General features: G+C 39.3%; 1 protein-coding gene across 12 annotated transcripts in view; it reads right to left on the bottom strand.

Annotated features, from left to right (window-relative positions):
* Window positions 1–15,316, bottom strand: part of RAPGEF4 (Rap guanine nucleotide exchange factor 4) — a 279,874-nt gene that overhangs the window by 40,494 nt on the left and 224,064 nt on the right. For all 12 annotated transcript variants that reach the window (XM_037523555.2, XM_054699866.1, XM_037523553.2 and 9 more), the window contains 2 exons: window positions 11,593–11,681; window positions 7,110–7,188 (listed from right to left, as the gene is read on the bottom strand). In XM_037523555.2, coding sequence (XP_037379452.1) covers window positions 7,110–7,188; window positions 11,593–11,681 — 168 coding nt within the window. The remainder of the gene's footprint in view (window positions 1–7,109; window positions 7,189–11,592; window positions 11,682–15,316) is intronic.

Genomic DNA, 15,316 nt, shown 5'->3' with positions numbered 1-15,316 from the left:
ACTTCAGAGATCTTGCTTTTCCCACTATATTATTTCCCACTATATTATCTTTACTGCCCTTCTTGCCTTTGTAAAGCAACACAACATCCTGAGCACTAGGTCTATACTTTCCTTGATGTCACATGTGCTTGGAAATGCAGGCTTTGGAAATAGACCACCTGCGCTCATATCCAGACTTATAAACTCATATTCCTCTTATAAACTCTGGGGATCACGGTCGGTTAATTGACCATTTAGAGACTTGGTCTCCTCATCAGTAATCTCCATGGGATTTCTCTTAAGGATGAGATGAGATAATATTGGTAAATTATGTAGAATAGAGGCTGGGGCATATTTAGTACTCGGTAAAAGTTAACTGTCATCATCATTATTGATCAACTTCTGGAAATTATTTAAAATCTTTTTGGTGGAAGGTTTTGGAATTTTTCATAAGACTTGGCATTTCTGGGTTTAATTCTGTGTGGTGCTATTTCTACCAAACACAGGCTACTGTATGTTTTATACACCAATTAACTTTGAGCTCCCAGGAATGCTTTTTTTTTTTTTAAAGATGTCTCTGATTTTCTTGCTCAGAATATTTTCCCCCCACTGATTTGCAGAATTCTCTGCCTTTTTGAAAGTATCTAGTTCTTTGCCATTCCTTTAACTCTCAAGCCAGAGGCTTGTTCTCATTGCAGAGCAGATAGGACATGGCTTAATGCAACCTACTGCCTGGGTTCATATCTTTCACTTACTAGCTAGGTAACTTGAGGTAAATTTCTTTGTTATTCAGTCTCATTTCCTTATTGCAAAAAAATTACACACTTCACAGTATTAATGAGACTGAGGGAAAAATACATAAAATACTTTGTAGAATACCCCATAAACAGCCATTTCTACCTAGAGAACACTGTGTTCACCTCACCAAACCAAGTCTTCCTTATTCAAATAAACTCTCAAATTCTGTATGTGGGAATTAAATTGCACTGATAGTGACATGGATAAACACTTTTCAGAATCAGATGGGACTACAATGGCAAATTTTGACTTCAACAAAATTTAAGCTGACAATTTTCAATAGAAAATCTAAAGAATGTTCCTAAAAACTTGGCTTCATCTATATAATGAGAACCTGATGCTGCTCTGTAAATCTTTCATTACCAAGAATAAGCAAAGTTTGATAAATATTCCTCTTAGAGAACCAAATCAACTTATAAAGAGACTACTCCCCCAGGTCAACTTCACAGAAATAAATGATAGAGACCCTGCCTTTTCAGTAAGGGAAGCTATTGTGTTGACTTTTTTTGCAATATATAAAGGTGGCTTCCGATAAAACTTAATGGGAAAATCTATATTCTGTTTTTTCCTTTTAAGAAAATAAGAAATTATTTCCATGTCAAAGGTATAGAATTTGTGTTGAATAAATCAGATAGTAAGAATAAGAAAAAATATTGGCCAAAGTTATTGCTGAATTAAATTTTTTTTAATATAAATATAAGCAAGTTCTCACATAAGTTTCATTGAGCTATAATAATAATCTGTCCTTGACAACAAAATATCTGCATTTATTAATATAATGGAGAATCCATTGGCAGGGTAACTGTCTATGCTAACAATGTCATTTTTTTTTTTTCTGACTCCATTTCAGTTTTGTAATTGGACTCATTCTGTGAATAACTGTAGGTTGACTATCACTGGCAACTGGTACAATAGGCTTCTTAGTCTCTGTCTTAAATAATGAAACAACTTTTTACCCCAGAATCTTCAGGAAGCCTCTCTTTGAATCTCACTGACCCAGTCTACCTTGAAGCTGCCATTTGAGATATAATGACTGTCTAGGGCAGCCAAGTGCTATCAGCAGCTACACTGGCCAACTGAGATGGTACTGATGTTGGGAAATCAACTACAATGTCCCTACAATGAGAAGTACATTAGTGGTATGTGGAGTTTGTCCAAACATCTGCCAGTAAATACAGAATCTTAGATGATAACTTGGCTTCCACATGCCAGGATTTCTCCTACATGAAAAATGAAATAAGTATCAAAAGTCTTTTTTTTTTTTTTGGCCTCACATGTTGGGGGTAAGTGTTGGAAAGATAAAGTAAATGATATGAAAATGCAGTGAATCAAGGATTCAGTTATTAAAATTTAAAATAATATCAACTTGGCTGTGATCATTTACTAGTTGAAGACCCGCCTAGATTTGTAAAATAAAAATATGAGTTTAATCATAAATACAAAAGACAAGAGATCAATTCTGTAATAAATATTAAAGGTGTCAAATTATCTTATGTTCTTTATCTCAGAAATTTTAAGTAGGGAATTATATACATTATAGGGCAAAGTATAGAAATTAAATATACAATAAGAAGAGGCTAAGAAATTCATCAACTGACCTATTACATGATATTTTGAGTCAATAAAAATAGCATGTCTTTCTCATGCTTCTTTGTTATCTCATAGCCCAGCACTGTATAATATATATTTTAAGTGTTTAATAAATGTTTGTGAAATTATGTGAAAAAAGATGTTTTATTTATATATATTGATATCCATACCACACTGTTGAGTGAAAAAGAACATATTACAGATGAACGCATACAACATGATCTACACTTATATAAAATTATATAAAATATCTGGAAGGTTTTTTCTTTTTTTTTTTTAAACTTCCTTTTTTTTTTTTTTTTTAAAGATTTATTTATTTATTTATACAAGCACTGGGTATAGTCAGAAGCGCAGAAGGGTAAGAGAATTCACCAGAGCCAGAGCGGGGAACAGAACAGGCAGACTGATGAAGAAATACACTGCTTAGGGGAGCAGCGGGCACAGCAGGAGAGGTCTGTCGCGCCATGTGGGACCCTTGCCGATGGCTGGGGTTCGAACTGGCACTGCAGAAGCTGCGGGCAGCTTTGCAGCCCAGTACTCAACTGCTGCACCACCAGGGGAGGCCCTCTGGAAAGTTTTTTCATAAAACACTGGTGCAGTCCCAGATGAATTTTCATCTATTTTTTCTTTCTGTAAATTGACTTGTTCTACAATGAGAATGTTTTATTTTTCATGATGACAAGGCTAACAATATTTAGAAATAGGCTGTGGGATTTAATGACAGAGATTGATAGTCACAAAATATTGTAGAGTGACAAAGCACTATTATTTACAGTACGGTTATATTCTTATATTTATAATCATATATCTATATGGATAGAAAAAAGACTAGAAGGATACATACCAAAATGTTAATAATAGTAATACCTGGTAGGGTTTTAGGTGGTTTTTAATTTTCTTTTTAAAGACTAACAGAAAATTGAACTATATTTTAAGTACAAAATTTTAAAAGATTAAAGAAACTAGAGATGAAAAGTATAGAAATTGAACAAATATAATTTAAGAAACTCATTATAAAGCACTTGTATTCATCAGGTCAAATCTTGTCCCAAGCTTATCTAGTGAATAGTCTCATTAGCACATAAAAGACCTGAAAAATTAATGCTAAACAGAGTTTTGCCGTCTTCCTCTGTGCAAAAGCAAAATTGGAGAAGACATACAATGTGGATTAAGGACAGAAATAGGTGTCAGTGATTCAGGGCTCAAATCTTTTCTGTACTAGTAATTACCCTTCTCTGAGCAAATCATAATTTTTTATTATCCTGGTTTATTGATTTGGAAAAAGAGCAGTGAAAATACTGACTTCTTCATAGGGCTGCTATAAAAAGTCACAGATATTAAGTACTTTGAAAACACTCAGCCAAGGCAACTCACTTTGAACGCTTTAATAGTATGTGGCGAAGTATTTTACTATCTCTATATCCCATGTTAACAAGGGATTTAACCTACTAGTTCAGTTTTACATTTTACCCCTGGCCCCATGTGAATATGGTACTGTTCCGTTTACGTTATTTGTTGATTTTGCCCATTCATCATCTACTTCACCACTTTTTCTGTTTTTCTTTCTTTACTTTCCTTGGGCATATCACTTCATTTTTTTTAAGCCTCAGCATTCTTATTTGTCCAAAAAAAGCTACATTAACCCCGAAATGGATTAAGCAGAATGATGCAGGTCAAGGTCTCTTAGCATGGTCTCTGTGAAACTGTCCAGTGACGTGCTCTGCCTTTCCTTGACCAAGGAGTCAACAATGGCCCAGTCAGGCCAACTAGGTCCACTTTCCCAGGGTGTGGAATGACATGAGGGCCCAGGGACCTGGGGTAGATGTGTACCAACAGCACGGTCTTTGATTGCTGCTGCTGCAGGCCTAGGCTTTTCAAAGATTCCTTCAATTCTCTGAGTTTACCCCATAGTCTTCTGATGAATTCTTGTATCCCTTAAGTCAATCACAGTTGGATTACATTATTGAGGAACAAACAAATGTAGTTTATCTAAGAAGCCTATATCCTACCTCCTTGAAGTGAAAGGAGGATTAAAATTTGAGTTCTTAGCATAATTTAGAAGCACTTACAGGAAAAACCTGTGGGGGTAGAGCCCTTTCTGTTTGCTTGCCTGAAGCAGGATGAGCTCCTGACCTCCCTGCCATGGAAAGAACAGTGATTTTTTTGTTTTGAGACTCTTATTCCTCATATCTAAACACTTGACTTAAAACCCCCAAATTGAAAGCCTCTAACTACATGTGGCTATTTCAATGTAATTAATTAAGCCTAAAAAAAAAGGGGAAAAATTCAGTTCCTCCATCATAGTGACCAAATTCAAGGTCAGTGGCTACTGGGCTAACACAGATAAACAACATTCCCATCATTGCGAAAGTTCTATTGGACACTATTGATTTGGTCACAACAAATAATACTTTGATTTTAGGCAACTGAAGCACAGATAAATATGTAGCATGCAGTACATTGTCAAGAAATGTTCTCAAATTCTAATTAAAGGAATAAGTTGTGAAGAGAAACAGTGATACACCCTAGACTTGGGTCTTAAGAGGTGCGTGAACACTGGCACTGACATTTTTCTGGTTATTAATTTTTTTTTTTTTTTTTTTAGCCTCAGAGTACTCATTTGTAAAATAAACCTAACCCAAACCCAGGAGACTCCTACAAGGATTAAGTGTCATGGTATAGGGCCTCCCCAGTGGCGCAGCGGTTGAGTGCTGGGTTGCGAAGCTGCCCACAGCCTCTGCAGCGCCCGTTCGATCCCCGGCTGCTCCCCGGCCACCAGAGGAGGGTCCCACATGGCACGCAGACCTCTCCTGCCGCCCGCTGCTCCCCTCAGCGGTGTCCTTAGGTCCTTCTGCCTGCTCTGCTCTCCGCTCTGGTGAATTCTCTCACCCTCCCGCGCTTCTGACTGTACCCAGTGCATGTATAAACAAAAACAAACAAATAAATAAACATGCCTCTTAAAAAAAAAAAAAAAGTGTCATGGTATAGGGCAAAGTGTGAGAGTTGATTCCAAATAGAACAGTGAAGAAAATCTATGCTCTTGCAGGGTCAGGGGTGAAGGAGGCAGTCTGAGGACATTTAGTAGTGAGGCCAACACCGGCCATCCTGGATTCCCTCTCCACTGAGAAAGGAACTAGAATTGGACATCACTGGTTTTCCTTGATTCTACAGTTCTTTTACCCTCCTTCCCTCTCTCAGTATTCTCATGCCCCCCTATCTGGGCATGACATGAAATTTCCCTCTAGGAGACTTATAAAACAAACACAAAAACAACACAGGAGTCTGTGAAATGAAAGTTCTCAACCAACCCTGAGGAGAGAGAACAAGCTAATAAATGAAGAAATCAGAACTGGCAAGAATAAAAACAAATATAAGTTCAGTGTTTGGGGCTTTGAGTTGTAAAGATGACATGATCTGGCCCACAAGATTCCCTCACTCTTCTTTTGGTTTTGTTTGCCTTAAGCTTATCATCAGGCTAACTTTTGGAGGGAAAGCCTAAACTCAATGGTGGATGTATTTTTTGTATTTTTCCTTCCAACAAATCTCAAAGGTCTAATAATGATTACCATGTATGGAGTTAAAAGAGCACAGAGAGGTCCTGAATGTGTTAATTTGACTTGAGAAAAACTGAATAGGAGCCAGAAAGAATATGTAATATATGTAAGTCTCATTAAGCTGTCATTACTTGCAAGGATAGTTTCCAGGCAAATAAACACTCAAATCTCACTCATGCAGCTCCCTCTAAATAAAACATCCAACTCAAGTCTCCCATTGTCATGCATTCTGTTGACTTTACAAAGAATATGGGTGAACAAGAAAATGAGAATCAGGTAGGGCAATTCTAACTCTGAAAAAGGAAAACATGTCAACACTGATTGGATTGTGCAGAAAAAAGAAAATTGTTCTTCAATATTTTTAACTGCTCAAAAAGGGGTCTAAGTTATTTTAAAAATAAAGCAGAATTGGAAAATAAACTTTCACTCCTTTCACATGACTCCCAAAGTTGAGGGTGTGACTTATTAATAATATTCACTTTTTAAATTCAATTTACATTTTCTTGATGCTCCGTCTGTTCCAGACTCTGTGCACCAATTGGCCAACTCAACAGACGATTGAAGAGTTGCCTCAAACAAACTTTGTGTCCAAGCTGCTTAGAGGAACTAACATTAAAATTTCAAGTTTTGTATCTTTGATTTAAGTTAATGTGATGGTAAAAATAGCAATGAAGGAATATATTTCTGTACCTAGAGGAGAGGATGGACCAGGACCAACATGAAAGAAAAGCCACCCACAATGATAATCCGTGTTAACCTCAGCCAGTTAGCAGTTTAACTCATACTGTTTAGAGGAAGAACATAGCAGGTCATGGACCATGCTGCCTGGCGTCCCGCAGAGGTATCCTGTCCCCAAGGTGAGGGAACAATCTCTAATAATATTCCCTAGTAATAACATAACCTTCTCCAGCCTACCTCCCAGGTGGGCACACTTCTCATCAGCATCACTTTCCTGAAACAACTTGGCTCACATTTCTCTAGAAGGGTAACAAGGGGGAAATCCTTAAACATGGCATGGGCAAACCCAGGGAGAGCATTGTCTATGCCTGGAAGCTACTGATGGCTTTGCGTTTGACAAGAGTGAAATGCACAATACTGACTGGGACTTACCTTCAGAGAATGAGATGACATAAAGGCCACCATGTGTAGTGTCTTCAAAGGAATAGAGACGTTTCACAAAAAGGATATTGGGCCACCAGGGCTGGGCAAAGCTGGGTATTTGGCATAAAAACACAGTGCATCATAACAAAATCATTTAAAACAGAATCTGTGAGGGGAAGAAAGAAAGCAGAGCAGACAGGATATTAGGTTCTTGGAGAAATATTTAGGAAGGCAAGAATATGTATTCATATGTTCTTGGCCAATGGTTCTTAATATATATATATATATATGTAAGTATGTATATGTATGTGTGTGTATATATACTCACATAAAACTCATAATGTTGACAGAGCTTGAGACCAAAACTCAATTTCTTAGGACAATGGATAAAAAGTATAGTGTTTTAAAAAGAGACAGGTGTGTACAAATGGCACTGGTCACCTTAGTTGCGATGAATTCTTTGAAAGTACATGTAATTAAAGAGCCACATATAGGCGATGCCCTGTATGCAGAAGCAAGACATGTTTCTTTGTCTAATTTATACCATATGTCCTTTGTCAATCTCGCTTTTCCTTTGCCTCTTTCCCACCTCTATTTCTAGAGGGAGCAATGAAGTATGAGAGGGCGACAGGATTATGGAAACAGCAGGTGGTAAGAGCAGAGAATTGGTGAGCAAAACAAAGTGGGGTGGGGGGGAAGGACAAGATAAAGACTGCCTGCAGCAACTGAATCAATACAGAAGCTCTCGAGTTGCTGAAATGGTGAATATCTTATATTCCAACTTTTTTGTAGGTAGGTAAGAAGGGAGATTGCAAGGGAAACTAGGTGAGTCCCAAAGATAAACTTCGTTTCATTCCTTTTGAATTTCATGCTGGTTCTTCATGGCCACTACAATACCCTCCAGTCAGGCTTGGTGGGAAAATACAGGAAGGGAGGCCTAAAAGCCTTAGGAATATACCGGTTGAACTTGGTGCACAAGATGCTAGAGGGGTTTCCAATTAAATAATGAATATACTGGCCTACATTCATGAAGCTCATGTTAACTTTTCAAATAAAATGGTGAGAAATATGAAAGGTCAGCTACCACTCCTATCATGTCATATAGAATCACTATACTCATTTAAATACAGGTGATGGATATAGTCTCAAGCTGACATTCTGTTATCCCTCGTTGTTTCAGGTTGTTCAGTCCCATTAGACTGAGCAGGATAAGAAACAGAGAAGGTGCCAGATAGAAGCCATGTGAGTCTTTTTTTTAAGTACAAAAGGACTTGTCTGAGTTTAAGATCTAGAGTCACCTTTACATGTTTCAGACATTCTCTGAGAATAGAGTAGGTAATGCTTACATCTAAGGCTGCTGCCAGAATACCAAACTATGTAGTAAGTTTTGTATAAGGAGAGATCTGAGTTGGGTGCACCAAGGTTGGGAGCCGGCCACTAGGCCACTCAGCCACCCACTTTTCAACCAGACACCCAGACACCCTGCACCTACATTTCAATGTGATTTTCTTGTTCTCTACTCATACACTGTTAACACTTGAGAACAGATTTTTTTTTACTATTACAAAGGTTTGTTTAAGAAAAAAGTTCAATAAGAAAATGTGCATGACCCAATTTTTAATATCACAGTAAAAGATGCTGTGGATGTGGGATTGGTATCTCTGGTGAACATGTTCATTTTTATACTCATTCCAAGGCTTCTAACAGGGTGCTACTATTTCCTCACATTGACACCACTCCAACATTGTTCTGTTGCCCCACTAGCTGCCATCTCCACACATTCACCCATCCCAAGATTCAGAAAGGGGTCAGATCCCCACAGTGTCCTTGGATATGTCTGCACCATTTAATTTCAATGATAACTACTTTTGTCCACATTTTTTTTCAACTCAGCAGGGTGAGCTTTGCTCATGACCTCTACTTTGTGAGCTCAAAGATGTCTCTGGATGAAATTTGTGGCCTCTCTCCCATGGTAGCTCTGGCCTTGAGAACTGATTTTTTAAAATTTATTTTAATTTATTAATGCATACAAGAACTGGGGTGCAGGCCAGAGGTGTGGGAAGAGGACTCACCAGAGACAGTGGGGAGCAGAACAGGCAGATCTACTGAAATACACTGCTGAGGGGAGCAGGGGGCAAGTCAGGAGAGGTTTGCTGTGCCATGTGGGTAGCTCCCTGGCCAGGGATCGAAGTCGTGCTGCAGTGGCTGTGATAGCTTCATAGTGCTGGGACTTACCCCTTGTACCAACAGGGATACCCATTGAGAACTGATTTTTTAAAAATCATTTCCCACTGCAAAGTCATTTCCTAGGTGATTTGATGAATAATGCTGAACACAGAAGTAAAAAATCTAGGAAACTAATAGGTCTCAGGCAGAAAATAGATGTTTTAGTAAATCAACAGAATGTACTGTCAAGTCTAGGTGTGTTCAATTCCATGATGCAAACCAGTTTGCTGTGAACACTGAAATTTCCAGTGTACTTTAATCCATAAATACTAAGAGTCTCGCCCCCGACTCCCCCCACAGCATCTGTGAGTTCCATGGTCCTGCACTAGAATTATTTTTAGTGTCCAGGATGACAGTGGCACACATTAATTAGATCTGGCACACATTAAAAAGATCTGATTTATGAAAAGGAAACCGATTTATTCTTTATCTCCAAGCCATGGACAATACTTGTAGGAAAAAATAAATCAGGAAAAATGGCTGGAAATGAAGTTCTATATTAAATTATGATGTTAACCATCTTCTAACGTCAAAAATGGGTTAGGAATCAGATCCCATGTGCAGCCACAGTGATTTCTAGCCTTCAATTTTTTTGTGGTTGTTTATGAAGCAGTAATCCAATCCTCATCTCTTAGTGGCTACTTTAAAAGGAAGGATGCATTTGTTCTTCATGGGTAGTGAAGATCTCACAGATCATGCCTTAGATCCCACAGTCTCTATGGCTTTTTAGTTAATAGTCACATAAGTGAAGATGTTGGTGTGTGTATTTGTGGCGTTTTTTGTTTTGTTTTGTTTTTTTGCATTATATGCTCATAATTTCTGGGGGGGGGGAATTAAGAGGGGGGCAATCCATTGTATTTCCTCACCTCTGGTTCCAGAAATTTGCATTATTTGTACTCCTCTTGGAAGCAAGCAATGCCCTGCTGAGTTTTCTTTCTCAAGTATAGTCCTTATTGCATCCTCCTCCCTCAAACATTTCCATCACTCCCCAGTGCTTAGCTTTGCATGCCAGATTCTTACCCTTTACCTTCCTTGCCCAAATGGGAGATTTATAAAATATACATACGAAAGTACACACTTAGCCTAGCAAAAGCAGACCACTTGCGGTGCCTTGACCACTTCTAGGTCACTGGTAATGTTGTCCCCTTAATATAAAAAGTTTTGTCCTCAATCCCTACTTACTGGACACCAGCCTTCCTGCAGGGCTACTGCAGGTTACAGTCCACATGCTGCTTTGCTTGGTGCCCTCAGCTGGTGAATGTTTATGACCACACTGCCTTAAGCTCTCATTATCTATACATTTTTTCATGGTCTCTAGGAGGTTACAAACTTTCTGAGGACAGGACGGTGATTTCTTGTTCACATTGCCTAATTTCATGTTTAATGCCTGTCAGGCAAGATACTCAACACTGAATAAAAATTCAGAGGTCCTGGCTTTCTTATATACTACTCCCCAATTAACTCATTACATTAAAAAAAAAAAAAACCTTCAGCCAATCTATTTATAAAATGAGAAACTGGAATGAAGAGATAAAGCAATAAATTAGTGGGAAAACACATTTTAGGAGTTATATAATAATAGTAATGATGCCTTCACCTTGGTTATATTGCAAAGATAATGATAATAGAGTTTGAACTATCACTAAGCTTTTGAGATAAGTTTTTGGACTTCCTTAATGAGAAATGTTCTTCTGTGGACCCCAGTTCTCAGGGTGCTTAAAATATTAACCCATTATTCTGCAAGTCCAATAGAATAGGATTTTAGAGTTGAACAGGGCTATTTCAAAAATCCCAAAGTGGAGAATGATATCATAACTGAACACTTACTGCACTGATGATATTCATCTCACGAATCCTCAAATTGCTGTGTCTAATAAGATTGGTTCACTGTGAGGGGGTTTTTTGGGGTGAATTTTGTCCTTCCATGAAGATATGTTCAAATCCTAACTTCAACACCTCAGGACTGGACATTATTTGAAAATGAGATCTTTGCAGATGTAGTCAATATGAGGGTACTAGTATGGGCCTTAATCAAATGTGACTGGTATCCTGATAAAAAGGGGGAAATTGGACAAAGAGATCCACAGAATGAAGAGATGTCTGTGGAAGGCCACTCCTAACAGGAATGAACCAGACTGAGTCACTGTGAAGGCCAGTCAGGCTGGAGGATGAGAGAATTGCTCCCTGGCTGGGCCATACAGTGGTGTTGACAAAGGTCAACTGTTGACAAAGGTCACTCTCCTTCTAAAACTACTCTGGCAATACACACTGAGAAGGGATTTAGGGTTTTTTCCCAATTCTCTGCGTGGATTTAATGGACACACAAACTGTTCGATGTGTTTACCTGTTGCTTCATTTAAAGTTGGCTCAAGGCGTATTGTTTCTAGAAAATGCTCTAAAATTTTTTCAGGTGTTCCTGACATCACAGTATACCTACATAAGAAAGTAAAAAACACTGTTAGTTTTTCATGCATGGACGAATCTTTAATAAAAAACTTTTTACAGATCTACGTTTTTTTGTTTTGTTTTCTATCCCAGTGAACCACCTTGACTTAAGTTTTGGGCCATATTCTCCTTATGGGAAGAGTGACCATGTGAAAAAGTCACATAGGAACAAGGGAAAAACCATAAATTGAAATAGTTAATGAAAACATTATTCTTCTTTCCCCTACATGGAACTAAAGTAAACTACTTGGAGAGTGATTCTAGCAGGCTGGGAACGGAGAGACTTCAGCCTTTTTCCGAAGGGGAATGAAAAGAACATGTAAACCCTGGGGCAGTTCAGGTCAGGCAGGGGGAGCTGGCGAGGGAAAGTGACAGTAAACGAGGTTATCCATATATGGGTTACTTGTAGCAAAACCTCAATCCCACACTGGATTCCCCTGCCTATTTCTGGAATGCTCTGTCTTTCCCAACTGTACACTGGTATGTGCTCTGGAAATGCAGCTAATAATAAAACAAGAGAAAAGAAAACAAAACCCCAAACAAACAAACCAATCCTATAGCATCTGACTAGGAAATAAAAAAGAAAAACAGTAGGAAATTTATATAATTTACTTCAATGTCAAATATAAATTATTTGGCATTTCACTGTTTCAGAACATCCATCAACTGGGAGAATTCATTTTTTAAAATTAAATGTGGGTTATTTCAAAGCCACATTCAAGATGGTAAGGAAACAGGGAATGAAAAGTATGGGCAAAGTACAGTGAGATGATCTGGTGTTCCTGTTTCAAAATTCTGACTTTGATTTTCTGCTTGGCATCTCACTTAAAGAATTACAGGGAAGAAAAACAACAATAAGAAGAACATTGTCTTATGTTCAGAGAGAAGCAGCAGAATTCAGCTCCAGGAGAAGCCAGTGTTCTTCATCTCCTCACCATATGCCCATCCTTTGCTGTGATGAGACTTTGGAGGGTATGTGTTGAGAGCCTGGGAACATCTCTAACAGACTCAATCTCAGGGTCTTAACCACCTGCATGAGGGAGTGAAGAGAGGCATTTCAACACATGACCCTGTACCTGTAAAGTAACTCTGGCATTGAGTGAGGTAGCAAGCACAGCCTGTCTCACAGGTAAATGCCAGTTATCATGTTAACATTAGCCTCTGTGTGTGTGTGTGTGTGTGTGTGCACACTCAGGGTCATAAAGAAGCTGAAGAGTTACGTCCTTAAGGAAACCTGGTTCTGGAGCCCAAGGGAGGACATATGAGGTTAAAAATAATAATATTCTACTCCAATCTCAAAAAAGTAGCCTTTTCAATGAGGAAAAAAATAATTAGAATAAAGTAAAAATCAAAATCAACAGGCAAGCATAGATCAGAGACATTATGTAGGGGAGGAGGAAGAGAGATCGGGACAGGGGTGGGAAGAGCACAGGGGACTATGGTGATGGTGCACGGGTGAACTGGTGGTGGGAATCTCACGGGGAAATCATACATTGTACAGAAATGAAGGATGAAATAAATATATTAAAAAAATAAAATGAGTTAAAAAATATTACCCTTTTCTCAAAGCAAATAAGATTAGAAAACAAAGGTTTCCCTTTGGTGGGCAGGGACTACTTGAGGAAAGAAGAGGGCATATCTATAAGTGACTTTCAACGCTCACTGGAGAACACTGCTGAATTCGTTGACTATTTCCTAAATGATCTGATTCCTTGACAGTGCTTACCACATGAGCTGGATAAAGAGCCACATCTGGCCACACATTAATAAGGAATTGGGTTTGGAGAGGGCTCTAAGAGCTGTCAGATTTCACTGTGCAACTTAGGTGGGGAAAGTGAATCATGTCATCATACTCATTCCTGCCAATGAAATATGATCTCATCCCACAGGTGGAGAAACTGCTCAGCAAGGAGAAGCATCAGGCCCACGGTTAGAGAGTTGGTCAGCTGGAGATCTCTGCAGGGAGCCTGGTAGGGTCACAAGTCCACAATGCTGTTAACCCCAGGCAGCCAGACTCTCTGGGCAGAGGCCGCACCAGGGGAGCCGGAGTGCATTCTGGACTGGAAGCATGCTGTGCAATCAAAGCCCTCTGTGAGGAGGGCTGGTCTGCTTGTTTCTGAAAACAAGTTTTATTTAAATAAGAGTCTAAATACATTAAAGAAAGGTGGCTTGGCATGTCACAGGACACTGGCAGCTGTTGCTAGTAAGCAGCAAGCTCTTTAGCTCCAGCCATGGGCAGATATATCTGTTAGTCAAAAGTTTAACTCTGATAAAAAGGTCAGTTTCCTATTCCAGAGATTATGGTTAGGACATTGCTTAGCTCTAGTATTAGGTCTGGTCAAAATGAAAAAGGCTTGAGTGGCAAGCCATATCTACGCTGTGGCCAGGTCAACCACAGCCCCAGGGGATCATTCTTTTGCTACCAAGGCGCCCTCTAGTGGCACAGCTGCTGGGGCTGCCTTAGCCCACCTCCTTCCACTTAGTCCCACAGAATGCTATTCAGGTGGGGTCTCTTAGGATGGGGAATTCTGAAGAAGATAGTTCAGAGAAGCAGCTCAGGGAGCTCTTAAGAGGCAGTCCAATGTAACTTCTGGCCAGACATAGATGTCTGGAGTTTTGTGCTCTGGGGTCCAAAACAGCGCTTGACTGCTTTGTTTTGGGCAAGCCGCAGCCTACTGCTTGACCTCTGTGTAAGTGAGGGACTTGAGGCCAGACAGCATGGCTTTTTTCAGTTTGTTACATGAAGAAACTATTCTAGCCTAAGTGAAAAGAGAATCCCAATGGGTTACATTGTCCAAGCTATGAAAGGAAGTTTTTCTAACACAAGTCTGGAAATAAGGCTGCTTCTACCCACACTTAAATCAAAAACTGAAGTGGGGGAAAGAGAGTCCGAAAGAGACCATCTTTCTACGCAGGATGGAGCTAAGCAGTAGGGTGTTTGATAAGGAAAAGCAACTGTGTAAAATAGGAATGGTCATTTCAAATGCTCTCTTTCTTACTAAAACCACATAATCACAGAGCAGAGGATATCCAAAATAGTAAAAATTTGAGAGCTCCATATAGTTTATCCATCATCAGAAATACCATGTGGCTACTGATTTTTTGATATCACACTCAGAGCTGAGTAGGGCTGGGACTGACTCATGTAGCTTTAAAAGTTTATTTTTTATTTTTTATTTTTTTATAGAGGCATGTTTTATTTATTTATTCTGTTTACACATGCACTGGGTACAGTCAGAGGCGCACCATGTGGGACCCTCCTCCGGTGGCCAGGGAGCAGCCGGGGATCGAACCGGCGCCGCAGAGGCCACGGGCAGCTTCGCAACCCAGCGCTCAACCGCTGCGCCACCGGGGAGGCCCCTCATGTAGCTTTGAAAGTTTAAAACGTATATATAAACTGTGCTGGATTTCTCAGGGGAAAAGTCAGAAAAATATTATCGACACCAACATAGTGACCCACTTTGAGTTCAAAATGGACAATTTCTGAGGAAATGGAAGTCCTAAAATTTCCCAAATTTGAGCCCATCATAATCACTGCCATGTTGTCAAAGCTGTCCGGCACGTCAGCTTAAAATTCACATACACATGCCCCTCCTTCCTCCTACTGTTCCACTCCTGCCCCT

This window comes from Talpa occidentalis, unplaced genomic scaffold (genome assembly GCF_014898055.3).
Source record: "Talpa occidentalis isolate TD23 unplaced genomic scaffold, MPIMG_talOcc4v2.1 talOcc4.3, whole genome shotgun sequence".
NCBI lineage: Eukaryota > Metazoa > Chordata > Mammalia > Eulipotyphla > Talpidae > Talpa > Talpa occidentalis.
The sequence above is the reverse complement of the archived record's forward strand: the minus strand, read 5'-3'. Positions and strand labels throughout refer to the sequence as shown.